General features: G+C 38.8%; 2 protein-coding genes and 2 long non-coding RNA genes across 18 annotated transcripts; 3 read left to right on the top strand and 1 right to left on the bottom strand.

The window, feature by feature from the left end:
• The first annotated feature begins 5430 nt into the window (after window positions 1-5430).
• LOC117319992 lies at window positions 5431-6070 on the top strand. Its single transcript, XR_004530901.1, has 3 exons — window positions 5431-5491; window positions 5653-5736; window positions 5853-6070. It is a non-coding gene; the product is annotated as an uncharacterized LOC117319992 (long non-coding RNA).
• Window positions 6071-12662: 6592 nt separating this feature from the next.
• Window positions 12663-23853, top strand: LOC117319989. Of its 3 annotated transcripts, XM_033874689.1 has the most exons (11): window positions 12667-12955; window positions 13106-13169; window positions 13311-13611; window positions 13725-13799; window positions 13956-14291; window positions 22044-22152; window positions 22187-22209; window positions 22347-22493; window positions 23324-23446; window positions 23609-23707; window positions 23809-23853. In XM_033874689.1, the coding sequence occupies exons 7-11, from the start codon at window positions 22207-22209 to the stop codon at window positions 23836-23838; spliced, it is 402 nt and encodes a 133-aa protein (XP_033730580.1). In that variant the 5' UTR covers window positions 12667-12955; window positions 13106-13169; window positions 13311-13611; window positions 13725-13799; window positions 13956-14291; window positions 22044-22152; window positions 22187-22206; the 3' UTR covers window positions 23839-23853. The 3 variants fall into 3 exon arrangements, 2 of the variants coding, with proteins under 2 accessions (XP_033730580.1, XP_033730581.1); XM_033874690.1 differs by having other exon boundaries at window positions 12669-12955; window positions 13311-13799; window positions 23609-23692; window positions 23809-23852; XR_004530887.1 differs by lacking the exons at window positions 22044-22152; window positions 22187-22209 and having other exon boundaries at window positions 12663-12955; window positions 13311-13799; window positions 23609-23692; window positions 23809-23852.
• On the bottom strand, window positions 16371-21830 carry LOC117319990. Of its 13 annotated transcripts, none has more exons than XR_004530900.1 (8): window positions 21543-21830; window positions 20490-20877; window positions 20089-20155; window positions 19360-19536; window positions 18318-18640; window positions 17697-17974; window positions 17149-17428; window positions 16371-16861 (listed from the first exon to the last, which is right to left on the bottom strand). It is a non-coding gene; the product is annotated as an uncharacterized LOC117319990 (long non-coding RNA). The 13 variants fall into 13 exon arrangements; XR_004530899.1 differs by having other exon boundaries at window positions 19360-19564; XR_004530897.1 differs by having other exon boundaries at window positions 19360-19564; window positions 20085-20155.
• Window positions 19486-21261, top strand: LOC117319988. Its single transcript, XM_033874688.1, has 4 exons — window positions 19486-19590; window positions 19908-19982; window positions 20113-20175; window positions 20398-21261. Exons 2-4 carry the CDS (start codon window positions 19929-19931, stop codon window positions 20884-20886), a joined length of 606 nt encoding a protein of 201 aa, XP_033730579.1. The 5' UTR covers window positions 19486-19590; window positions 19908-19928; the 3' UTR covers window positions 20887-21261.
• Window positions 23854-27421: the final 3568 nt, after the last annotated feature.

Here is a 27421-nt window from a genome sequence, read left to right on the forward strand (position 1 = left end):
ACGGCCCCCCGGCCCCCCCGCCAAACGGGCCCCCCCGGGGGGGGGAAAAAAAGGGGCCGGGACGGCGCACGGGGGGGCGGAGGGCCCGGCCGGGGGGGACGGGGGCGCACGGCGGCCCGGGGGAGGGGAGGCGGACGAAGGGAAAGCACGAGACTATGGTCATCCGCCCCTTTGGGTCAAAATTACTAAAAACAAAAAAAACTTCAATTTTTGTTAAAAACTATTTGAAAAGCAAAAAATCTCGGGTGAAAAATGTGACCATTTTTAGGACCATTTTTCAAAAAAATTATGAAAAAAACCAGTTGGATCAATAAATTATTTACGATTGGAACAATAAAACCAACGACAAATTAATACAAAAACTTTAATTTTTTAGAAAAAAAATTTAATTAAATAGAAAGCTCGGGTCGACAAATCGTGACCATTTTTATAGGACCGTTTTACAGAAAAAATTTTGGCTTTAAAAATTATTAAAGAAAACCCTTGTCGGGAGTGGAGTACAAGGGGGAAAATACGTTTGAAACGTCACCCAACGATTTTAAAGTTTGAAAATTGAATTTTTAACAAAACAAAAAAAAAAACCCGGTAAACTAGAAAATCTCAGGTCGAAAAAATCGGCCCATTTAATAGGACCGTTTTGTGATGTAATTGGCTTTAAAATTATGAAAAAAAAATCCTTGTCGGGAGTGATTTTAAAAATATGTTTTCTTCATTGTACGAAAGCGGATGATTGAAGCCAACAAGGAAAGAAAGAAAGGGATTATGAGATTGGGTTTGGTTGGTTATTTTTTTAAAAAGCCAAAAAACACAAAGGTTTTTAAAGGGAGGGCCCCTCCGTGCGTGCGACAGCATGCTTTTGAAGAGTGGGTATTGGGAGCGGGGGGGGGGAAGAAACGAGACTGGGGACGATGGTTTTGGTTTTTTTATTGGTTTAACATCCTATTAACACAAGTCTTTTAAAGGGAGGCCCCCCCGTGCGTGCGAAAGCAGGTTTGGGGTGCGTATGTGTGAGGGGAGGCTGCGGTTTTTTGTGTTAATTTTTTGTGATAGGGCCCGGAATTTTTCCCGTTTATAGTGACCTCAGAAATACAAACCAAAAGACACCAGCAGCACACCCCATTTTAAAATTTAATGACAAGGGGGCGAACCGTCGTCCCACTCCTAATATGCGAGCGCCAAGCGGAGTAGCAACTCCCTTTTTTAAAAGACTCTCAGGGTGAACCTCAACTAAACCCCATAAGTGAGGCGTAAACGGAGACATGAGAAAGAAGAAATTTGGAAATGAAAAAAGGAAAAGTAAGATACAAATTTGCGCCTTTTACGATCTTGAAAATGGGGCATTAGGTACAATTCTTAGCCCTCCCCTGCGGGGGCCAAAAGAAGGAAAGACGAAGAAGGGAGTAAAGAGGCAGGGAAAGAGTTGGTTTGGGGAAAAATTGATGTTTTATTTAAATATATCAAATTTTTAATATCCAATGAAAATGATGTTTTGTCGTGTACCTATTTTGTGCCAAAGGGGCTCTTTTAACATCACGAGTTTTTGTCAATTTTTAGGGCAAAAAAAAAGAAGGACGGGAAACGACGGAATTAGGGGGATGGAAAGACCCATATATCAAATATTTTGAATAACTTTTGAAAAAAAAGTGACGGGAGAAGTAGAGGGAAAAGAACCGAAAGAAATAAAAACCCCCCTAAAATTTTATTAAAAAATTTCAGAACAAAAGCCGCGGCAGGGAAGGGAAGGAGGAACAAAACACAGGAGGGCGGGAGGAGGAAGTGGAAGTGAGGAATCAAAACCCCAGTAATTGTATGAAAAAAACTTTTTTAAATTATTTTCAGTCATTTTAAAACCAAAAAGCAAATGTTATTTTATCAATTTTCCTTTTTCGTTTAAAAAAAATTATGATGAAAGTCTTATTTCTTGTGGGTTTTTTAATAGGGGAAAAAGAAGGAGGGCAGATGGAGGTCCCAGGTCAAAGAGCCCCGGAAGGGGGGCGACCGGGAAAGACAGTGTGTGTTTGTATGGCTCGGAATGATGTTCTTCTCAAAGTAAACGCTTACACAAACAATAAATGACTTTTGATATAGATTTATTTTTTTTCCAGCAAAGGCCCAATGCGAGTGCCCGATGCCGGATTTGCGAAAAGGTGTGGGAATTTCCCCCGGGCACCTTCAGGTATATCATGTTTCAGGCTACACATCGTATCTATTTCAGGGGGAACGTATATTGGTCGACAATTCGTGATCCTTTTTATAGGGAAAAATTGACGTCCAGTTCGCTTTTACGCAGTACCATTCACAAGAAACCCTTTCTTTTTTAAACACAGTTCCACAGTCCCGCGGTCGAGGACCAACCAGGTACCCCTCCAGGGGTACCTGAGGAGGAAAGGGTTGCAACAAAGCTATCTTTGCAGCCCTCGAACAGAGACTGGGATTCCATTGACAAGGACCCATCAGTGCCTTTATTTTTAAACATTTGTGTCGACACAGCCGAAACCGGAAAACCGGTCGACGACGTCAACCAGCACTGCAGCGGCTCACGAGAAGGGGACCCGGACCATGTTCCGGGGGCCCTTTTCCCAAACCACCGTCCCGGGCCCGAAGGACATAGGCGGGGACGGTGGCTTAATCGAAAACCCTTTTAAAGGAAAGATTTTTTATGGCCGTTGATTTGGGAGGTTTTGTTCAGAGTTTTCAAAAAAGTTTGACTGCTTTCTTTTGTCATTCGTGAACGATGAATGCTAACCCAAAACCCGGTTTGGGTTTGGTTTTTTTTATTTTTTTTTAACGTCTTTAACACTAAGGTTTTAAGGAGGGCCTCCTTGCGGCGACATGTGCGTGTGGTGGTGCGTAAGGGTTTTTGGGGAGGCTGTGGTATTTTTGTTTTAAGCCCTTTTTGTGAAGGCCGGAATTTTTGCCGATTTATAGTGCCCCTCACTGAACAACTCCCGACGACACCCAGTAGACACCCCCCCCGGTAAAATTATACTGACAAGGCGAACCAGTCCAGTGCCCACTCCAATATGCTGAGCGCCCGCAAGAGTGCAACTCCCCTTTTTTAAGACGCTTGTATGTCTCGGCTGGGGGAAAAACCCCCAAAGCCTTTCCCACAGCGGCAAAAACGCTCAACAATGCCAAAAGTAGGCATTGTCAAGGGAACTTAGGAAAGAACAAATGTTAAAAGAAGAAAAAAAGAAAGATCCCAAATTTAGTCGCCTCTTACGATCATGCAATGGGGGAAGCAGGTACAATCCTTACGCCCTACCTGCAGGGCAAATACAGCTAATGTAATGGAGCGCTACAATGCCAATATTCATAACTTGCGATTGTAACCCCAATTTGTTCATTTATTCACGGAATTAAAATTACCACACCTTAGTAGGGGGTACAGTAGAATACCGACAAGATTTTACAAATCATGGTTTTAATTTTTGGTTTGGTTTTTTTGTTTAAAAATCCTATTAACCCCAAAAGTCTTTTTTAAGGACGGGCCCCCCCCGGCGGGGGCGACATGATGCGTGGTTTCCCTTTTTTTGGGAGTGGTAGGAATTTTGGGGAAAGGCGGGTTTTCCGGTTAAGTCCCCCTGTGATAGGGAAAAAATTTGGGGCGAAAATGGAACCCTCCTAGCTTCGAAGACCCCCCGGGGACCCCCCACCCGGTCAAATATGACAACGGGCGAACCAGTCGTCCCCTCCGATGCGACCTAAGCAGGAGCAAAAACAAACCCATTTTTAAAGACTGGTTGCCCCGGCCAGGGGAAGAACCAAAGCCCCCCCTCACGGGCGAACGCTCAACTAAGGCAAAATGAGGCAGGTCAAGGGAGACGTTAGGAAGAAAATTTTGTTGAAAAAAAGGGAAAAAGATAGCCCCAAATTTATGCCTTACGACAGCAAGGGGGGGGGTAGCAGGTACAATTTCTTACGCCCTAACCTGCAGGGTAATTAAATTTTTAATGACCCAACGTATTTTTTATGCTTTTTTTTTTAAAACCCTAAATTTTTTACGTCTATTCATACTGCTTTACAGATGGGCTGTAGCACCCGTTTCATTTTGGGTAAGGTTTTAATATGCTAAAAAAAGTTTATTATTTCATTTTGCTGACAAACAGTGATATTATTTTTTTTTTCTTCTTAATTTGTTGAAGCCAGAGAAAAAGATCTACCTCGTTTTTTGGGGAAATTGTAGATTTTCTATCCGTATTTCGACGGCAGCGCCAGGACCTTTTTTACGAATTTCGGTGTTTTTTTCATTTTGTTTTTTATGTAGAAAAAAGTGTGTGGGAGTAAAAGCAATGATAATATGGGTTTTGGAATGTACAAAAACGAAGCAAAAATACAAAAATTTCCCATGTTTAAAAAAAAAAAAAAAAAATTACATAAAAAAGGCGAGGTCGACAAAATTGTCCTTCTCTTTTTTTTTTTTACGATTTCGAAAAAGGAAGCTCGGTGGGGAAAAAGGGAATGCCCTTTGCTGAAAAACGCCCTTCCGGTAGCCCTCAAGGCATACGGGGGCCAAAAGGAGGTTTTTGGCGGGGGCGAAGTTTTTTTCCACCGACCCTCTGCATTTGGGGTAAAAGTACCCTTGGGCCCCCATTGCTGAGTAAGAGGCGCCCTTAAATTTTGGGGGGATCTATTTTTTTCTTTTCTTTCTTAAAACTTTCTTTTCCAATGTTCTCTTGACAATGCCTCATTTTGGCCTTGGTTGGCGTTCCCCCCCGTGGGGAAAGGTTTTTGGGTTCTGCCCCCCTCCCGAGAAAACCAGAGTCTTTAAAAAGTAGTTGTTATTCCGCTTAGCGTGCAAAAAGGGTGGGAGTTTTTGCCCGGCAGAAAATTTGACCGGGGGGGGTGTGCTGCGGGGGGTTTTGGCAGTATGCTCCAGTGAGTAGGGTAGCACATAAATCGGCGAAAATTGGGGCCTTTAAACAAAGGATTAACACAAACATACCGCAGCCCCCCAATACACACATACCACTAACCACACGCATGCATGTCGCACGCACGGAGGCCGTCCTTAAATGACCTTAGCTGTTAATAGGACGTTAAACCAATAAAACCAAACCAAACCAAAACCGACCAAGGTAACAAGCTCTCCCCAACGGTAAGATGCAATTTGATAAAATATTACATAAAATAAAGGTCGACCTATCGTGATCCAGTATATGGACATGATTATCTATAGGTGGAAAAAAAAGAGATCCATTTTCCGAGGCCGTGTCATTTATCCATTACTTAAGCGAAAAAAAAAGTTCCTGTAAAACAAGAGAAATTTTGCGACTGAACATTATCTCGGAAAGATTCAGTGTTATCGTTTATAATGTTTTAAAAAAAGTGTTTTGAAAATGATCCGTAATTTTATGTGTTTGTTGCAGACCATGTCAAAATGTGTCAAGCACATGGCCCATAACCCACGGACTGCGGATAGGTACTATGCCGCTCTCGGCAGGAGGACGCCAGAGTCGATGTCTGGAGCAAAATCAACAGTATCTATCAGGTATTTATATATTTCATTTTTCTCTTCTTTTTTTTAGGTATTTGTTTTTTTTCTATTCTTTTTTTTTAAGTATTCCTGACAAGCTTTCTTTATGGATGAAATATCAGCAATGCTTATAAGTTTTATCTATCACATTAAAGTTCTTACTCTTAACATTGCAGGATGGCAATCAGCCAGCTCCAGACATCGGTCCGCAGTCCCCTGCTTGTCCAGCACCCTCTGATAACGACAGCGACGTGATCGGCGTAAGTATTTCACAAGTAACGACCTGTAATTAAAATTTTCAAATATGTCGTTTTCCCTTCCAAATACGACCTATTGTGTTTTTATTATAACATTGGTTATCATTTTTACATTGTAGCCTTCACCAGTAAAGAAGCCCAGGAGGTAGATCCTCACCCCAGGCGTCCTGGCCTCATAAGTCATCCATCGCCGCTCGCGTCGCTGTCGACTTAACCGCCGCCACGCATTATTTTGTATATATTTGAAAAAATCTATTTTATTAATTTATTAACTCATTTGTATATATTATCATTTAATTTATTCAATTCAACTATGTATATAAAAAGACAATTAATTTATTCAACTTGTAAAATTCTGTATATATATATATATATAATCGCTTTATTTATTCAACATTTATATTTCTGTATATAAATGTAATCAGTTAATTTATTTATCTTTTTTAATTCTGTATATAAATATATAATCAGTAATATATTAAATCTTCATAATTCTCTTCATATACGTAATCTCTTAATGTATTCAAACTTTATAATTCTGTATATAAATAATCTGTTAATTTAATAAATTCATATAATTCTGTATAGAACATAATCGTTTAATTTATTTGTAATTTTGATTACATATTGGTCTATGTAAATATTAAATGATTATTCATCTATTTGTAAATATTGGTACATAGATGTAAATTGAGAAATAAATGTATAGTTTGCTTTTTATTTAGTAGTCAGTTTTATTTTTCTTCCAGATTGGTTGATTGATAGTTCAAATCAATAGACACCAATAATACTTCCGTTGGATTTTATCCATAGAGATCAGTTTATGTAAAAAAAAAAAACAGCCTTATCAAATGGATAATAATATGTCGACCTGGGATGAAGACAACGAAAACTAATCATATTCATGATTTTCAACAATAAAAAATGTTTCGAAACAAGAAATATCAGGTCAACAAATCGTGATCCATTTTATAGGACCGTTTTACAATGAATATTGGACTTTGAAAATTATGAAGAAACGACATGATGGGATGCAATGCAATGCAATGCAATGGATTATAGGATTGGAACAGTCAACCAACGACTAATAAATACGCAAATATACATCTCTCTAGCAAATGAAAATCTTATCAATACGAAAGCATTCAATTCTTTAGTAAATACAAATTAATTATACACAGAGAAGCTCAGGTCGACAAATCGTGATCCATTTTATAGGACCGTTTTACAGTGAATATTGGATAACAATAATTATGAAGAAACACCATGTTTGGATGCAATGCAAGGGTACTATAGGATTGGAACAGTCAACCAACGACTAATTAATACGAAAACATTCAATTCTATAGTTAATAAATACAGAGTCTCAGGTCGACAAACCGTGATCCATTTTATAGGACTATTTTACAGTGAATATTGGGTTTTGAAAATTATGACGAAACACCATGTCGGGATGCAATGCAATGGTACTATAGGATTAGAACAGTCAGCCAAGGAATAATAAAAACGAAAACATTCATATTTTATGTTAATAAACTATTATGTAAAGTAAAAAAATCTCAGGTCGACAAATCGTGATTCATTTTATGGGACCGTTTACAGTGAATATTGGGTTTTGAAAATTATGAAAAAACACAGTGTTTGGATGCAATGCAATGGTACTATAGGATTAGAATAGTCAGCCAAGGAATAATAACAAGAGGCCCATGGGCCTTAACGGTCATCTGACAAACACTTACACTTACAGCAGGGACACACACCCCAATCCAGCATTATTACCATAAATTATTTATCGCAGCCAGTTATGTTTTAGATCAAATTTGGTTTTTATCCATTTAGCTTGTCCAGGAAGAGCAGCATCATAAAGCAAAATTTCAGCCAAGTTCCCATTTTTGGGGCATGCCCCTCTGTCCCAATAGGTCAGACAAGACTCATTTATATCAATTAGGATTGCCTTTCCCCAATGATGTTTCATACTAAATATGGTTGTAATCAATTCAGGCATTAAGGAGGAATTGCATTTTTAAGAAATGTTTAACCTAAGCGCTCCTTTTGCCCCATCTTTTTCCCCCAGGGGTCAAACCTGTCTCATTAAAAAATATGATTGCCGTCACCTTATGTTTCACATCAAATTTGGTTGTAATCCACCAAAAGGTTAGGGAGGATTAGGATTTAACAGCAAATATTCACCAAAGTTCCCCTTTTGGGGCCCTGCCCCTCAGGCCCCAGGGGTCACACTAGCCTCGTTTATATAAAATATGACCACCCTTCCCAAAGGATGTTTCACACCATATTTCGTATTAATCCACCCAAGGGTTAGAGAGAAGTAGGATTTATAGCAAAAATTCACCAAAGTTCCCCTTTTGGGGCCCCGCCCCTCTGGCCCTAGGGGTCAAACCAGCCTCATTTATATAAAATATGATTGTCCTCCTCCAATGATGTTTCACACCAAATTTGGTAATAATTCACTATGGGTGTTAGGAGGAGTAGGATTTTATAGCAAAATTTCATCAAAGTTCCCCTTTTGGGGCCCCGCCCCTCTGGCCCCAGGGGCCACACCAGCCTCATTTATATAAAATATGACCACCCTCCACCAATGATGTTTCACACAATATCTGGTTGAAATCCACCAAAGGGTTAAGGACGAGTAGGATTTTATAGCAAAATTTCATCAAAGTTCCCTTTTTTGGGCCCCGTCACTCTGGCCCCAGGGCTCACACCAGCCTCATTTATATAAAATATGACCGCCCTCCCCCAATGATGTTTCACAACATATCTGGTTGAAATCTACTAAAGGGTTAAGGAGGAGTAGGATTTTATAGCAAAATTTCATCAAAGTTCCCCATTTGGGGCCCCACCCCTCAGGCCCCAGGGGTCACACTAGCCTCATTTATATAAAATATGACCGCCCTCCCCAAATGATGTTTCACAACATATCTGGTTGAAATCCACTAAAGGGTTAAGGAGGAGTAGGATTTTATAGCAAAATTTCATCAAAGTTCCCCATTTGGGGCCCCGCCCCTCAGGCCCTAGTGGTCACACCAGCCTCATTTATATACAAGAGGCCCATGGGCCTTAACGGTCATCTGACAAACACTTACACTCACAGCAGGGACACACACCCCAATCCAGCATTATTACCATAAATTATTTATCGCAGCCAGTTATGTTTTAGATCAAATTTGGTTTTTATCCATTTAGCTTGTCCAGGAAGAGCAGCATCATAAAGCAAAATTTTAGCCAAGTTCCCATTTTTGGGGCATGCCCCTCTGTCCCAATAGGTCAGACAAGACTCATTTATATCAATTAGGATTGCCTTTCCCCAATGATGTTTCATACTAAATATGGTTGTAATCAATTCAGGCATTAAGGAGGAATTGCATTTTTAAGAAATGTTTAACCTAAGCGCTCCTTTTGCCCCATCTTTTTTTCCCCAGGGGTCAAACCTGTCTCATTAAAAAATATGATTGCCGTCACCTTATGTTTCACATCAAATTTGGTTGTAATCCACCAAAAGGTTAGGGAGGATTAGGATTTAACAGCAAATATTCACCAAAGTTCCCCTTTTGGGGCCCTGCCCCTCAGGCCCCAGGGGTCACACTAGCCTCGTTTATATAAAATATGACCATCCTTCCCAAAGGATGTTTCACACCATATTTCGTATTAATCCACCTAACGGTTAGAGAGAAGTAGGATTTATAGCAAAAATTCACCAAAGTTCCCCTTTTGGGGCCCCGCCCCTCTGGCCCTAGGGGTCAAACCAGCCTCATTTATATAAAATATGATTGTCCTCCTCCAATGATGTTTCACACCAAATTTGGTAATAATTCACTATGGGTGTTAGGAGGAGTAGGATTTTACAGCAAAATTTCATCAAAGTTCCCCTTTTGGGGCCCCGCCCCTCTGGCCCCAGGGGCCACACCAGCCTCATTTATATAAAATATGACCACCCTCCACCAATGATGTTTCACACAATATCTGGTTGAAATCCACCAAAGGGTTAAGGACGAGTAGGATTTTATAGCAAAATTTCATCAAAGTTCCCTTTTTTGGGCCCGTCACTCTGGCCCCAGGGCTCACACCAGCCTCATTTATATAAAATATGACCACCCTCCCCCAATGATGTTCACAACATATCTGGTTGAAATCTACTAAAGGGTTAAGGAGGAGTAGGATTTTATAGCAAAATTTCATCAAAGTTCCCCATTTGGGGCCCCACCCCTCAGGCCCCAGGGGTCACACTAGCCTCATTTATATAAAATATGACCGCCCTCCCCAAATGATGTTTCACAACATATCTGGTTGAAATCCACTAAAGGGTTAAGGAGGAGTAGGATTTTATAGCAAAATTTCATCAAAGTTCCCCATTTGGGGCCCCGCCCCTCAGGCCCTAGTGGTCACACCAGCCTCATTTATATAAAATATGACCGCCCTCCCCAAATGATGTTTCACAACATATCTGGTTGAAATCCACTAAAGGGTTAAGGAGGAGTAGGATTTTATAGCAAAATTTCATCAAAGTTCCCCTTTTGGGGCCCCGCCCCTCAGGCCCCAGGGGTCACACCAACTTCATTTATATAAAATATGACCACCCTCCCCCAATGATGTTTCACACCAAAATTAGTTGTACTCCACCTAAGGGTAAAGGAGGAGTAGGATTTTATAGCAATATTCACCTAAGTTCCCTTTTTGGGGCCCCGCCCTTCTGGCCCCAGGGGTCAGACCAGCCTCATTTATATAAAATATGATTGCCCTCCCCCAATGATGCTTCAAACCAAATTTGGAAGTAATCCACCCAAGCGTTAAGGAGGAGTAGCGTTTTGAAAGAAAAAGTTTACGGACGGCGCACGGCGGACGGCGGACGGCGGACGGCGGACGGCGGACGACGACGGACGAAGCACGATGACTATAGGTCATCCTGACCCTTTGGGTCAGATGACCTAAAAATATGACCGCCCTCCCCAAATGGTGTTTCACACCAAATTTGGTAATAATTCACTATGGGTGTTAGGAGGAGTAGGATTTTATAGCAAAATTTCATCAAAGTTCCCCTTTTGGGGCCCCGCCCCTCTGGCCCCAGGGGCCACACCAGCCTCATTTATATAAAATATGACCACCCTCCACCAATGATGTTTCACACAATATCTGGTTGAAATCCACCAAAGGGTTAAGGACGAGTAGGATTTTATAGCAAAATTTCATCAAAGTTCCCTTTTTTGGGCCCGTCACTCTGGCCCCAGGGCTCACACCAGCCTCATTTATATAAAATATGACCGCCCTCCCCAAATGATGTTTCACAACATATCTGGTTGAAATCCACTAAAGAGTTAAGGAGGAGTAGGATTTTATAGCAAAATTTCATCAAAGTTCCCCATTTGGGGCCCCGCCCCTCAGGCCCTAGTGGTCACACCAGCCTCATTTATATAAAATATGACCGCCCTCCCCAAATGATGTTTCACAACATATCTGGTTGAAATCCACTAAAGGGTTAAGGAGGAGTAGGATTTTATAGCAAAATTTCATCAAAGTTCCCCTTTTGGGGCCCCGCCCCTCAGGCCCCAGGGGTCACACCAACCTCATTTATATAAAATATGACCGCCCTCCCCCAATGATGTTTCACACCAAATTTAGTTGTAATCCACCCAAGGGTAAAGGAGGAGTAGGATTTTATAGCAATATTCACCTAAGTTCCCTTTTTGGGGCCCCGCCCTTCTGGCCCCAGGGGTCAGACCAGCCTCATTTATATAAAATATGATTGCCCTCCCCCAATGATGCTTCAAACCAAATTTGGAAGTAATCCACCCAAGCGTTAAGGAGGAGTAGCGTTTTGAAAGAAAAAGTTTACGGACGGCGCACGGCGGACGGCGGACGGCGGACGGCGCACGGCGGACGACGACGGACGAAGCACGATGACTATAGGTCATCCTGACCCTTTGGGTCAGATGACCTAAAAACGAAAACATTCATATTTTATGTTAATAAACTATTATGTAAAGCAAAAAATCTCAGGTCGACAAATCGTGATCCATTTTATAGGACCATTTTTCAACAATTATGAAAAACACCATGTTTGGATGCAATGCAATGGTACTTTACGATTGGAACAATCAACCAACGACTAATTAATACAAAAACATTCAATTCTTTAGTAAATAACAATTAATTATACATAGAAAAGCTCAGGTCGACAAATCGTGATCCATTTTATGGGACCGTTTTACAGTGAATATTGGCTTTGAAAATTATGAAGAAAATCCTTGTCGGAGTGAGATACAATGGGAAAATACGTTTGTAACAGTCAGCCAACGAGTTTTAAAGATTGAAATATTGATATTTTGTAACAATAACAAAAACAAACCGGTAACATAGAAAATCTCAGGTCGACAAATCGTGATCCATTTAATAGGACCGTTTTGTGATGTATATTGGCTTTGAAAATTATGAAGAAAATCCTTGTCGGAGTGAGATACAATGGTAAAATATGTCTTCTTCAATGTACAGAAAGCCACGATGAGTGGAAGCCAACAAAGGAAGAAAGAAAGGATTATGTAGATTGGTTTGGTTTATTTTGTTTAACGTCCTATTAAAAGCTAAGGTCATTTAAGGACGTCCTCCCGTGCGTGCGACATGCATGCGTTTGAAGAGTGCGTATTAGGAGCGGCGGGAGGAAGCAATCGAGACTGAGGACGATTGGTTTGGTTTTATTGGTTTAACATCCTATTAACAGCTAAGGTCATTTAAGGACGGCCTCCCGTGCGTGCGACATGCATGCGTGTGGTTAGTGCGTATGTGTGTATTGGGAGGCTGCGGTATGTTTGTGTTAAGTCTCTTTGTGATAGGCCGGAACTTTTGCCGATTTATAGTGCTACCTCACTGAAGCATACTACCGAAGACACCCAGCAGCACACCCCATCCGGTCACATTATAATGACAACGGGCGAACCAGTCGTCCCACTCCTAATATGCTGAGCGCCAAGCAGGAGTAGCAACTACCATTTTAAAGACTCTCAGGGGTGAACGCTCAACTAAACGCCATAAGTGAGGCATTGTCAACGGAGACATGAGTAAGAAGAAAGTTGGAAAGAAAGAAGAGAAAAGATAAGATCCAAAATTTAGTCGCCTCTTACGATCATGCAATGGGGCAGTAGGTACAATTCTTACGCCCTACCTGCAGGGCAGAAGGAAAGAGCGAAAGAAGGAGAGTAAAGAGGCAGGGAAAGAGGTGAGTTTAGAACAAATATGATGCATTGGATTTAAATCTATCGTAATTTTTAAATTATCCAATGCAATAGATGGTTGTCGATGTCACCTATTTGTGCCACAAGGCTCTTTTATCAATCACTGTAGTTATGATTGCTCTAATTTTCTATAGCATAAGCATGAGAGGACCGAGAACAGCGACAGGCAATCTAGCGAGGGATGGAACGACCACGAAGGTTAGTATCAAAATATTTTGAACTGAACATTTGAAAGAAAATAAGTTGACGGGATCTGAAAGTTAAGTATGGGTAAATATTTGAACCGATAAAGAAATAACAACACTATATTGCTGACTTACAATTATCTTCATTGTACAGAAAGCGCGGACGAGTGGAAGCCGTCGAAGGAGGAACGACAGAAGTACGTACAGGAGCGGCGGGAGGAGGAAGTGGAGAGTGAGGAATCAGAACCCGAGATGAATTGTATGTAAAACTGTTAAATTTACCTTTCAGTCATTCTTATAACAGAAGCAAATGTTCATTTTATCAATTTTCCATTTTTGTATTAATCAAATATATGATGCAGTACTTATTTCTTGTAGGGTTTAATGAGTGGAACGAAGAAGACGGTCAGATGGAGGTCCAGGTCATCAGAGATCGTCCGGCAGAGGGCGAGCGGGTAAGACAGTGTGATAGTTTGTAGTGGCTCGGAATAGATGTTCTTCTGCAAAGTAGAACGCGTACACAAACAATAACATGACGGTTGATATAGATTATTATTTTTTTTTCCAGCAAAGGCCCAAGTGCGAGTGCCCGATGCCGGACTGCGACAAGGTGTTGGAGAATATTCCCCGGCACCTTCGTCAGGTATATCATGTTTCAGGTCTACACATCGTGATCTATTTCATGGAACGTATCATTGGTCGACAATTCGTGATCCTTTTTATTAGGCGTAATTGACGTCCAGTTCGACTATTTACAACAGTACCATTCATCAAAGAAATCCTTCATTTCTTAACACAGTTCCACAAGATGACCGCGGTCGAGGCAGCCAACCAGGTATCCCTCCAGGGGTACCTGAGGACTGGAAGGTTGACAACAAAGCTATCTTGTGCAGCTCCTCGAACACGAGACTGGATCTCCATCTGACAAGGATCCATCAGTGACCTTTATTTTTAACATCATTTGTAGTCGACACAGCCGAAACCGGATCACCGGTCGACGACAGTCAACCAGCACTGCAGCGGCTCACGAGAACGGGATCCGGACCATGCTTCCGCAGGGCCTTTCCAAAGCCACCGTCCCTGGCCTGAAGGACATAGGCGAGGACGGTGGCTTAATCGATAACCTGCTCTTAAGGTAAGCATTGTTATCTCACTGGACGACGTTGATATTGGGATGGTTTGTCTCAAGAGATTCAACTAAGCTTTGAGCTGCTTTCATTTGTCATTCGTGAACTGATGAATGCTAACTCCACAACGGTTTGGTTTGGTTTATTTTGTTTAACGTCCTATTAACAGCTAAGGTCGTTTAAGGACGGCCTCCCGTGCGTGCGACATGCATGCGTGTGGTGAGTGCGTATGCGTTTTGGGAGGCTGTGGTATGTTTGTGTTAAGTCTCTTTGTGATAGGCCGGAACTTTTGCCGATTTATAGTGCTACCTCACTGAAGCATACTGCCGAAGACACCCAGTAGCACACCCCACCCGGTCACATTATACTGACAACAGGCGAACCAGTCGTCCCACTCCTTGTATGCTGAGCGCTAAGCAGGAGCAGCAACTACCATTTTTTAAAGACTGGTATGTCCGAGAAAAGATAAGATCCCAAATTTAGTCGCCTCTTACGATCATGCAATGGGGGTAGCAGGTACAATTCTTACGCCCTAAGGTCAGGGTACCCAAATTGTGACAGTACCCAGAATGTGACACTTTTCAATAAAATGGTTCTAATTGTCGCGAGAAAGAATTCCGCAAAAATAAACGTCTGTGACGTCATTTACGGTGTTGTTGACGTTATTTTTCCAATGGCATCCAGCTGCTGACTCACCTGGTATCCTGGTTAGCTGCTTTCAAAATGGGTAAGTAAGGTGACGTTTTGGCTTCCTATACATAACCGTCCCTGCGACAGTACGTTTTCAACATAAAAAACATTACCGATACCATTGAAAATTGATAAGGAAAGAAAATCGAATCCATAAAATCAAATTTCACTCAGGTTTAAATTGAGAGAAGACTAACAACAGCTGTTACGAGTCTTATTACCGCAGCTAGACCAACCAAACATTCTTCCGCCATCTTTCATAAGTTGACTGCATAGTGATCTAATGCGCATGACAGAAATGGGTGCATTCGTTTACAAAAGCAGGTGCCCCCCTAACTAATTCCGGAAACAAGTCCGTTCTGTATCAAAAGAAATAAAATTTTAAATAAAAACGTCGCTGCAGACCATTACCAAAACAATACTCCGAATCTTCTGATTTATAATTATACATATTTTAATATTAAATTGTGTATTCTTTTAGAGAAACCAGGGACATATATAGACATATCTTATTGTACGTCCCTGGAGAAACCCACAATTCTGATTCAATTTTTAATACGTTTTTCTGGTATGTATAATGAATATCAAATTTTAATGACATTAAATAATAATATCAGTGTAAGCGTCATATATATATATATCAACTTTATCCCAATTTGGTGCATACGTGTAAGCTTCCAATATATATCAACCAATCTGTAGCGGACTTTGACCTGGCCATGGTCAAGGGCCATCCAAGGGAGACGACTCCAATGCGACAAAATGTAAACGATCGATGCATTAGTCATGGAAACTATATGTATAAATTCAAACATTATTTTACCCATTATTGAAACTGCTCTATAGTTGGTAAATAAGTCGCCTTCTTAACCATTCTTTTAACATTGTCTTGGTATCAATTATATCAGCAATAATTTCACAGCAATGGATCTTTGAATACTGTTAAAAAGGACTTGCCTACAAGAACAAGATGTTTTGAAGTCCTATGATAAAAACCCACCCTACATTCTTAATAAAAAAAATCAACTCCTTGTTATAGGAATGTCACAGGAAGCAAAACCATAACACACTTAGGATTGATTTTTTTTATCCAATATCATATTTAATTAAAGAATGTCCAGTTATTTTGTCATATTTAATTAAAGAATGTCCAGTTATTTTGTTTCAAGTTAAACTGGTATTCTGTTACGATAAAGTTACAAAGAAATTTGGGAAATTGATATTGATTTTAGTGACATAAATAAAGATGTATTCAAGGAAATATCATATCTTTAATGGAAACAAACAAGAGGCAATAGCTTATAAACTGTTTTCGATCATCAAGTATAAACAAAATGACAACATTCTTTAAGCCGTCAAACCCCCCTACTGAAATAGAAACAAAATTACAACAATAATACAGTTAAAATTTTATTTGAATAATTATTAGCAAACACATGTTGTTCAACAGGAAAATATAAGAAATACACACCGGATCAACTGAAACAAGCTATTAAAGATGCAAAGCCTGGGAAGTCAATTAGAAGTCTTGAGAAGCTACATAAAATAAATCGCATGACCATATCCCGTCATCAAAAAGGATTATTGAAAGGCCATCCAGTCCGGGTGTTAAGCAAAGTAGAGGAGGAGCAATTAGTGGCATATATAGTATACTGTCAGGCCAGAGCTATGCCTTTAACACGGAAAGTAATAAAATCATTTGTCAGAGGTATTGTATCCAAAAGCGGCAGACAACTGTCAGGATCAGGAAACGGTCCGTCCAATAAATGGTTTAGGTCTTTTCTATCACGGCATCCAAGACTATCGATGAAGAGTCCCCAACTTGTCGATGGTGGAAGGACAAGAATGTCAAATGAGACAGTCATGGCACAGCACTTTAAGCTGTTATCTGAAACAATAGAGAAATTGGGTATGTTTATATTTTACAAAACTCCCAATAATTTACTAGATAGAAAACAAACCAGAATGGTGACTGTTAATAAAATACAAAGTTGACACTTATGAAAATTGATATTTTTTTGTGTTCATAACAATTATAAATTCAATTTTAAATATCTTCAACAATGTCATTCATTCATTAAAATAAGGAGTCAAAAAATAAATTAAGTAAGGAACAAATTTGAGCATTTGTAATGCAATGAAACCTGTTTCATTTGAAAATACAACACATATTACATTAATTTTTGTCAATCAATCCATTTCAAGGTCTCGGAAATAAGCCAGAGTGCATATTCAATGTGGACGAGACAGGCTTTGGGAAGGGTATGTCCCTAGACAAGGTCTGTGTAGCTGACAGGAGACAGGCACAATCTCGAGTAGTTGTCACCTCAAACCACACAACAGCAAATGTATGTGTCTCTGCAGATGGACGTGTCTTACCCACCATGGTAATTTATGAAAAGTCCTTCCCAAGTGGAATGTATAGAGATGGTATGTATCTCAGATTTCATCGTTGCTGTTAAAATATGAATAAAATAAAATGATAATTTAAATAAAGACATCAATTAAATAAGACATTTCAGCACTAAGTTCTTGAAAAACTTTGGTTTAAATTACCTTGAGAATAAAACTGATGTATTAATCTAAAGCTTTAAATATAACCATCAACACTTTGTACATTTTGATGACCTAAAAGTTGCCTGAATGCAGGAATGCTTACCTAAATATAAAGATTATAGACATGTCTAAAGGTCCCTTATAGGGTGAGTGTTGCTGAAACAAACCTTTTGTTTTCTTTCCTGAAGGAATTCCACAAAGTTGGCTTTTCGGCACGTCAGAAAATGGCTACATGGACTCGGACTTGTTCCGAAAATGGTTCCAGGAAATTTTTCTGAAGCATGTGCCAAGGTCCAGACCTATTTTACTGGTGCTTGACAACCACGAGAGTCACCTTTCGATTCCACTTATTGATATGGCTAGAGCCAACCAGATAGAGTTCTTCTGCTTGCCACCCCATACGACCCATCTCCTTCAACCGCTAGATGTTGCGCTTTTCAGGCCACTAAAAAAAGCTGTGTCTGATTTAGCAGTCAGTCTAAGCTATGTAAACAAAGAACTTATAATTGGCAAACATAGGTATGGATCAATAATGATAAGATGAATCTGGAACTATACTATAATTGCACATTAAAAATATAATCCTTATGTTTTTATTCTAATCCAATTGAATTTTGAACGAAATTTAGACAGATATTATATATATATCATGTAATTAGTTAAGGCCACATAAAGGTAGTTCCTAGGTTTTCATGCAAATTTTTCTCAAAAGCAAAGAGGGAGAGCAACATATTTAACTTAGCTTATAATACTTGTCATAATTTTGAATATCATAATCAATCAATCACCTTCTTTTTTAATTCATCAAGACTAGCTCAGGTACTTCAAGCTGCTGTGGACAAGGTCTTCAGTCCTCACAATATCAAGGCTGGATTCAGGAAATGTGGCATTTTCCCGTTTGATAAAGATGCCATCGATAAGTCACAGCTAGCGCCCAAAGATCCAGAGTTCGATCCCATCAACAACATGGGACCAGGGGGAGACAACATTTCATCACGGCAAGACCCTCTCTGCCATTCTTGTGGTCAGTTTGTCATGGGCCATCCTCTGGTGACCCAAGGCATCATACCACAGGAATTGGCAGCTGTGCTGGTCCCGATCATTGGTCCACCTAAACAAAATAGAGCAACAAGAATTATCACTGAAGCAAGAGTTATAACAGGTGAAATACAACATAAATAACAAGGGCCCAATAGACCTGAATCGCTCAACTTCAATCCAATTATACTTTTTATCAACAGACCTATCAGTAATTTGAGGAGTCCTTGAAAATATATTTTCCTAGTTGTATCATGGTAAAGTTCATTTGAACATAATTTTTGGTTATTCAGAAGTCGTTAAAAGATTTCAGCCTATTTGATCCATGTGACCTTGAATGTAGGTCAAGGTCATTCATCTAAACAAACTTCATCACAGCCTGCCACATGCCAAATATCAAGTCTCTGGGCCTCTTGGTTGTTGAGAAGATGTTTAAATGGTAAAGTTGACACCAGACAGACAGAAGGACGGACAGCCGAAGGACGCTGCGCGCACATCATAAGCTCGCCTGCCCAAAGGGCAGGTGAGCTAATAACATACCATAAACAAGTTACAAAACTTTCTTAGTGAAAAACAATATATTACTTACTAGAAACTCTTAATGATAATTAAGTAGACCAAAATAGTATCCATAAAACATTGTTTCAGGAGGGAAATATTCATATTATCAAATACTTCTCAAATTCAACCACTGAATATTTTAATAAATTCCATAATTATTTTTTATCAGCTTTTGAATTAATAAACCATTAACCAGATTTGTTTTATTGAAATTCATGGGCCGATTGGTACCTCCAATAACACTAGTCTCAGTCAAGAAACTTATTGTATGTCCTCTTATATTTCCTTGTTCTTTATCTTCTTATATTTCCTTGTTCTTTATCTTCTTATATTTCCTTGTTCTTTCCATTTCTGTGTTCTTTCTTAATTGATCTGTCTTTAATCCCAGGAGAACAAATCTATGAGCAGCTGAAGGAGAAAGAGGAGAAGAGGAAACCTAAACCGAATAAACAAAAACCACGGGTAAATTCTAAACAATAAACATAACAAAATATTGATCCATATCCATATCTATTTTGGGTGAGATCGGTCAATAAACTCCCATATTGTCCACTGTCCCATGCAATATTTGTTACTTATTTATCAAACTAATGAAACTAAAAATGCATATTGTCCTCTGTCCCATGCAATATTTGTTACTCATTTATCAAACTAATGAAACTAAAAATCCTCATGTGTCTGACCCCTAAGTAGTTGCTGGTTTGTACTGACTCTAGTATATGCAAAAAAAAATACCTGTGGGATCTTTTTTCGCTAACCAAATTCTGTTATTTATCCAGAGAGAAAGTAATGAATCTACAATGACAAATACTGGGAAAGATGTGGATCAGGCACCCAAGAAAAGAGTTAAAAAGGTATTAATTGAATGTATAAAGATTGAAATATTCATGTATGCATATAAATAGCATTTTGCAAATTGTAAAAATTTAAGTTTATGCTATAACCGTTATACTTACTTACTTCTAACCTTTCCTTGACTTTCAGGGCAAGCATCATGTTGAAACAGAATTACCAAAGTTGCATGTCCCTAAAAAAAGAGTCAGAAAGGTACATGTATAAACAAAATATTATTAGTATTAATGCAACGATATCAAAGATATGATAGTAACAATATCATGCAAAAAAAAAATTGTTCTTTTTTTTAAAGTCATACATATTTAATGTACTGTTATGAGGAACATTAATCTTATATATTTCTTAGGAAATTATTAGTATCACTTGGCTCTACTAACACTTGAAATATCATAGAAATGCTTTAATGTGTTTTAGCCAAAAACAGTAGAACTGACAAGCAACAACATAAGTGAAGAACTTGCTGACCCAGAATTCACCTGTCCTATATGCAATATCCAAGGTCATACCAGTGATGAAGAGAGTGGGATTTTCTGGGTTGGCTGTGATAATGCAAGGTGTAGCAGGTGGTATCACCGAGAGTGTCTGACTCATGACCAGCATGCAGATGTTGACTTGAGTCTACTCACTGGTGGTACATGGCATTGTCATCTGTGCCAAAATGATGGCATTCTACATTCAGAAGATATGTCATGTACCACATGCACCCATGAAGTACTTTGCCAAGTCTGCATGCTGTCATGCACTGCGATCGAAATTCGTGATGGCATTGATTTGTTCTGGATTAACTGCAAGTGTGGGAAGTCATATCACAAGTCCTGTCTGCCTTCCTATGTTTACAGAGAGTGGGATCTGGCAAAGGAAGCCTGGCGCTGTGGACATTGTCCTGATCATAATCTAGTTTAAAAAAAAATTATCAATGAGTATCAAAAGAACCATGTCATTGACATTCTATTTTTTGTATAATTTACCTGAATCAATTTCTTTTTACTTATTAATTAACAAATGAATTTCACTTCATTAAATGTCTTTAAATTCATGACTTATTCAATGAATTGACAGATCTAAAAAATAATTCCTTATAATTGTAATTCATTTATTAATTTACAATAATCATCATAATTTTCCATATTTCATAACCATCACCAATCCATTCATGTAAAAAACCATCTCCGCGATGCATTTTTGTTTGTTCTGAAGCTATGTATACTTTATCAAAATGTTATGAAGTGTCAGTATTTATTTCATGTATTTGAGTATTTCTCCGATTCCACAAAAATTGAAAAAAAAAACAGTACATGATTCATGTGCAGTTTGTTATTTGTATAAACATTTATAATGTGTAGATAAGCACTTTTTGTTTAAAATGAAATCAGAATAATCAAGAGTTATATATAATTATATCATCACAATTTCAATATAACGATTTGCATTGATATCCGCCATATTGATTTTCGAGAAGTCGCTCTACATCATTTATAATCGCTTTAAATGTTTGTTATTTTGTTTAAATATCGTTGATTTTAGCAGGAAATGAAAAGTGCTTTCTACATTTTACATACCCGCTTCCAATTTCCGCATTTTGTGTGGATAAGACGCCTTATTTTACCACGACCGAAAGTGTCACAATTTGGGTCCTCGCACCTGCTGCAATCCGGAACCATGAGGTGATGACGTCACAGCGTGTTCGAATAAGAGCACGTGAGCGATCAATTGTAAAATCGATTATAATATTGAACTTACGATGCCTCCTTGTTAGAAAGGTTAAAAGAAAAACTGAAAGTTAAACTTTCAGAATGCATTCAACGAAAACATGTGAAAATTGTCACAATTTGGGTACCCTGACCTTACCTGCAGGGGTAATTCAATTTCATATGACAACGTATTTATTATGCATTCTTTTATAACCTAGATTTATTTACTGTCATATTCATACTGCAGTTGACAGCCATGGGCTGATAGCACCCGCTTACAGTTGGTAAGGTTATATATTGCTAGATAAATATGTTTATTTCATTTTGCATGACAAACAGTGATATATATTTCTTTTCTTCTTAATTTAGTCTGAAGCCAGAGACAGTAAAGATCTACCTCTGTTCTTTGGGGAAATTCGTAGAGTTTCTATCCGTATCCTTCGACTGGCAGCGCCAGGACCGTTTTACGTAACTTACGGTGTTTGTTTCATTTTGGTTATTATGTAGAAAAAGTGTGTCGGAGTGAAATGCAATGATAATATAGGCTTTGGACATGTACTCAACGAATGCTAAATACATGAACTTCCATGTTTTGAAAAAAAAAAAAAAAAAATTACATAGAAAGTCGAAGGTCGACAAATATTGATCCTTCTCTTTTTTTTTTCTTTACAGATCTTCGAACATAAGGAAGCTCGGTCGGGGAAGGAATGCCCGTTGCTGATAAAGACGTCCTTCGCGGTAGACCTCAAGGCATACGTGACCAAGGAGGGCTTTGGTCGGGGGTCGAAGCTGGTCTCTACCACCGACCCTGCCCTGCAGGTAGGGCGTAAGGATTGTACCTGCTGCCCCCATTGCATGATCGTAAGAGGCGACTGAATTTGGGATCTTATCTTTTCTTTTCTTTCTTACAAACTTTCTTCTTCCTAATGTCTCTCTTGACAATGCCTCATTTTGGCCTTTGGTTGAGCGTTCGCCCCTGTGAGGAAGGCTTTGGGTTCTGTCCCCTGGCCGAGACATACCAGAGTCTTTAAAAATAGTAGTTGTTATTCCTGCTTAGCGCTCGGCATAAAAGGAGTGGGACGACTGGTTCGCCCGTTGTCAGTATAATTTGACCGGGTGGGGTGTGCTGCTGGGTGTCTTCGGCAGTATGCTCCAGTGAGCTAGGTAGCACTATAAATCGGCGAAAATTCCGGCCTATCACAAAGAGACTTAACACAAACATACCGCAGCCTCCCAATACACACATACGCACTAACCACACGCATGCATGTCGCACGCACGGGAGGCCGTCCTTAAATGACCTTAGCTGTTAATAGGACGTTAAACCAATAAAACCAAACCAAACCAAAACCGACCAAGGTAACAAGCTCTCCCCAACGGTAAGATGCAATTTGATAAAATATTACATAAAATAAAGGTCGACCTATCGTGATCCAGTATATGGACATGATTATCTATAGGTGGAAAAAAAAGAGATCCATTTTCCGAGGCCGTGTCATTTATCCATTACTTAAGCGAAAAAAAAAGTTCCTGTAAAACAAGAGAAATTTTGCGACTGAACATTATCTCGGAAAGATTCAGTGTTATCGTTTATAATGTTTTAAAAAAAGTGTTTTGAAAATGATCCTAATTTTATGTGTTTGTTGCAGACCATGTCAAAATGTGTCAAGCACATGGCCCATAACCCACGGACTGCGGACAGGTACTATGACCGCTCTCGGCAGGAGGACGCCAGAGTCGATGTCTGGAGCAAAATCAACAGTATCTATCAGGTATTTATATATTTCATTTTTCTCTTTCTTTTTTTTAGGTATTTGTTTTTTTTCTATTCTTTTTTTTTAAGTATTCCTGACAAGCTTTCTTTATGGATGAAATATCAGCAATGCTTATAAGTTTTATCTATCACATTAAAGTTCTTACTCTTAACATTGCAGGATGGCAATCAGCCAGCTCCAGACATCGGTCCGCAGTCCCCTGCTTGTCCAGCACCCTCTGATAACGACAGCGACGTGATCGGCGTAAGTATTTCACAAGTAACGACCTGTAATTAAAATTTTCAAATATGTCGTTTTCCCTTCCAAATACGACCTATTGTGTTTTTATTATAACATTGGTTATCATTTTTACATTGTAGCCTTCACCAGTAAAGAAGCCCAGGAGGTAGATCCTCACCCCAGGCTTCCTGGCCTCATAAGTCATCCATCGCCGCTCGCGTCGCTGTCGACTTAACCGCCGCCACGCATTATTTTGTATATATTTGAAAAAATCTATTTTATTAATTTATTAACTCATTTGTATATATTATCATTTAATTTATTCAATTCAACTATGTATATAAAAAGACAATTAATTTATTCAACTTGTAAAATTCTGTATATATATATATATATATAATCGCTTTATTTATTCAACATTTATATTTCTGTATATAAATGTAATCAGTTAATTTATTTATCTTTTTTAATTCTGTATATAAATATATAATCAGTTAATATATTAAATCTTCATAATTCTGTTCATATACGTAATCTCTTAATGTATTCAACTTTATAATTCTGTATATAAATAATCTGTTAATTTAATAAATTCATATAATTCTGTATAGAACATAATCGTTTAATTTATTTGTAATTTTGTATACATATTGGTCTATGTAAATATTAAATGATTATTCATCTATTTGTAAATATTGGTACATAGATGTAAATTGAGAAATAAATGTATAGTTTGCTTTTATTTAGTAGTCAGTTTTATTTTTCTTCCAGATTGGTTGATTGATAGTTCAAATCAATAGACACCAATAATACTTCCGTTGGATTTTATCCATAGAGATCAGTTTATGTAAAAAAAAAAACCAGCCTTATCAAATGGATAATAATATGTCGACCTGGGATGAAGACAACGAAAACTAATCATATTCATGATTTTCAACAATAAAAAAATGTTTCGAAACAAGAAATATCAGGTCAACAAATCGTGATCCATTTTATAGGACCGTTTTACAATGAATATTGGACTTTGAAAATTATGAAGAAACGACATGATGGGATGCAATGCAATGCAATGCAATGGATTATAGGATTGGAACAGTCAACCAACGACTAATAAATACGCAAATATACATCTCTCTAGCAAATGAAAATCTAATCAATACGAAAGCATTCAATTCTTTAGTAAATACAAATTAATTATACACAGAGAAGCTCAGGTCGACAAATCGTGATCCATTTTATAGGACCGTTTTACAGTGAATATTGGATAACAATAATTATGAAGAAACACCATGTTTGGATGCAATGCAAGGGTACTATAGGATTGGAACAGTCAACCAACGACTAATTAATACGAAAACATTCAATTCTATAGTTAATAAATACAGAGTCTCAGGTCGACAAACCGTGATCCATTTTATAGGACTATTTTACAGTGAATATTGGGTTTTGAAAATTATGACGAAACACCATGTCGGGATGCAATGCAATGGTACTATAGGATTAGAACAGTCAGCCAAGGAATAATAAAAACGAAAACATTCATATTTTATGTTAATAAACTATTATGTAAAGTAAAAAAATCTCAGGTCGACAAATCGTGATTCATTTTATGGGACCGTTTACAGTGAATATTGGGTTTTGAAAATTATGAAAAAACACAGTGTTTGGATGCAATGCAATGGTACTATAGGATTAGAATAGTCAGCCAAGGAATAATAACAAGAGGCCCATGGGCCTTAACGGTCATCTGACAAACACTTACACTTACAGCAGGGACACACACCCCAATCCAGCATTATTACCATAAATTATTTATCGCAGCCAGTTATGTTTTAGATCAAATTTGGTTTTTATCCATTTAGCTTGTCCAGGAAGAGCAGCATCATAAAGCAAAATTTCAGCCAAGTTCCCATTTTTGGGGCATGCCCCTCTGTCCCAATAGGTCAGACAAGACTCATTTATATCAATTAGGATTGCCTTTCCCCAATGATGTTTCATACTAAATATGGTTGTAATCAATTCAGGCATTAAGGAGGAATTGCATTTTTAAGAAATGTTTAACCTAAGCGCTCCTTTTGCCCCATCTTTTTCCCCCAGGGGTCAAACCTGTCTCATTAAAAAATATGATTGCCGTCACCTTATGTTTCACATCAAATTTGGTTGTAATCCACCAAAAGGTTAGGGAGGATTAGGATTTAACAGCAAATATTCACCAAAGTTCCCCTTTTGGGGCCCTGCCCCTCAGGCCCCAGGGGTCACACTAGCCTCGTTTATATAAAATATGACCACCCTTCCCAAAGGATGTTTCACACCATATTTCGTATTAATCCACCCAAGGGTTAGAGAGAAGTAGGATTTATAGCAAAAATTCACCAAAGTTCCCCTTTTGGGGCCCCGCCCCTCTGGCCCTAGGGGTCAAACCAGCCTCATTTATATAAAATATGATTGTCCTCCTCCAATGATGTTTCACACCAAATTTGGTAATAATTCACTATGGGTGTTAGGAGGAGTAGGATTTTATAGCAAAATTTCATCAAAGTTCCCCTTTTGGGGCCCCGCCCCTCTGGCCCCAGGGGCCACACCAGCCTCATTTATATAAAATATGACCACCCTCCACCAATGATGTTTCACACAATATCTGGTTGAAATCCACCAAAGGGTTAAGGACGAGTAGGATTTTATAGCAAAATTTCATCAAAGTTCCCTTTTTTGGGCCCGTCACTCTGGCCCCAGGGCTCACACCAGCCTCATTTATATAAAATATGACCGCCCTCCCCAAATGATGTTTCACAACATATCTGGTTGAAATCCACTAAAGGGTTAAGGAGGAGTAGGATTTTATAGCAAAATTTCATCAAAGTTCCCCTTTTGGGGCCCCGCCCCTCAGGCCCCAGGGGTCACACCAACCTCATTTATATAAATATGACCGCCCTCCCCCAATGATGTTTCACACCAAATTTAGTTGTAATCCACCCAAGGGTAAAGGAGGAGTAGGATTTTATAGCAATATTCACCTAAGTTCCCTTTTTGGGGCCCCGCCCTTCTGGCCCCAGGGGTCAGACCAGCCTCATTTATATAAAATATGATTGCCCTCCCCCAATGATGCTTCAAACCAAATTTGGAAGTAATCCACCCAAGCGTTAAGGAGGAGTAGCGTTTTGAAAGAAAAAGTTTACGGACGGCGCACGGCGGACGGCGGACGGCGCACGGCGGACGACGACGGACGAAGCACGATGACTATAGGTCATCCTGACCCTTTGGGTCAGATGACCTAAAAACGAAAACATTCATATTTTATGTTAATAAACTATTATGTAAAGCAAAAAATCTCAGGTCGACAAATCGTGATCCATTTTATAGGACCATTTTTCAACAATTATGAAAAACACCATGTTTGGATGCAATGCAATGGTACTTTACGATTGGAACAATCAACCAACGACTAATTAATACAAAAACATTCAATTCTTTAGTAAATAACAATTAATTATACATAGAAAAGCTCAGGTCGACAAATCGTGATCCATTTTATAGGACCGTTTTACAGTGAATATTGGCTTTGAAAATTATGAAGAAAATCCTTGTCGGAGTGAGATACAATGGGAAAATACGTTTGTAACAGTCAGCCAACGAGTTTTAAAGATTGAAATATTGATATTTTGTAACAATAACAAAAACAAACCGGTAACATAGAAAATCTCAGGTCGACAAATCGTGATCCATTTAATAGGACCGTTTTGTGTGTATATTGGC

Source organism: Pecten maximus, unplaced genomic scaffold (assembly GCF_902652985.1).
Source record: "Pecten maximus unplaced genomic scaffold, xPecMax1.1, whole genome shotgun sequence".
NCBI lineage: Eukaryota > Metazoa > Mollusca > Bivalvia > Pectinida > Pectinidae > Pecten > Pecten maximus.

What these genes read in the sequence shown, in the direction of transcription:
- LOC117319989 (XM_033874689.1), top strand. An exon ending in CCACCGACCCTGCCCTGCAG is followed by an intron (nt 22,494 to 23,323) that starts GTAGGGCGTAAG and finishes TGTTTGTTGCAG; the next exon opens with ACCATGTCAAAATGTGTCAA. An exon ending in AAATCAACAGTATCTATCAG is followed by an intron (nt 23,447 to 23,608) that starts GTATTTATATAT and finishes TTAACATTGCAG; the next exon opens with GATGGCAATCAGCCAGCTCC.
- LOC117319988 (XM_033874688.1), top strand. Translation starts at nt 19,929, where the DNA reads ATGACAAATACTGGGAAAGATGTGGATCAGGCACCCAAGAAAAGAGTT. An exon ending in CCAAGAAAAGAGTTAAAAAG is followed by an intron (nt 19,983 to 20,112) that starts GTATTAATTGAA and finishes CTTGACTTTCAG; the next exon opens with GGCAAGCATCATGTTGAAAC. An exon ending in CTAAAAAAAGAGTCAGAAAG is followed by an intron (nt 20,176 to 20,397) that starts GTACATGTATAA and finishes AATGTGTTTTAG; the next exon opens with CCAAAAACAGTAGAACTGAC.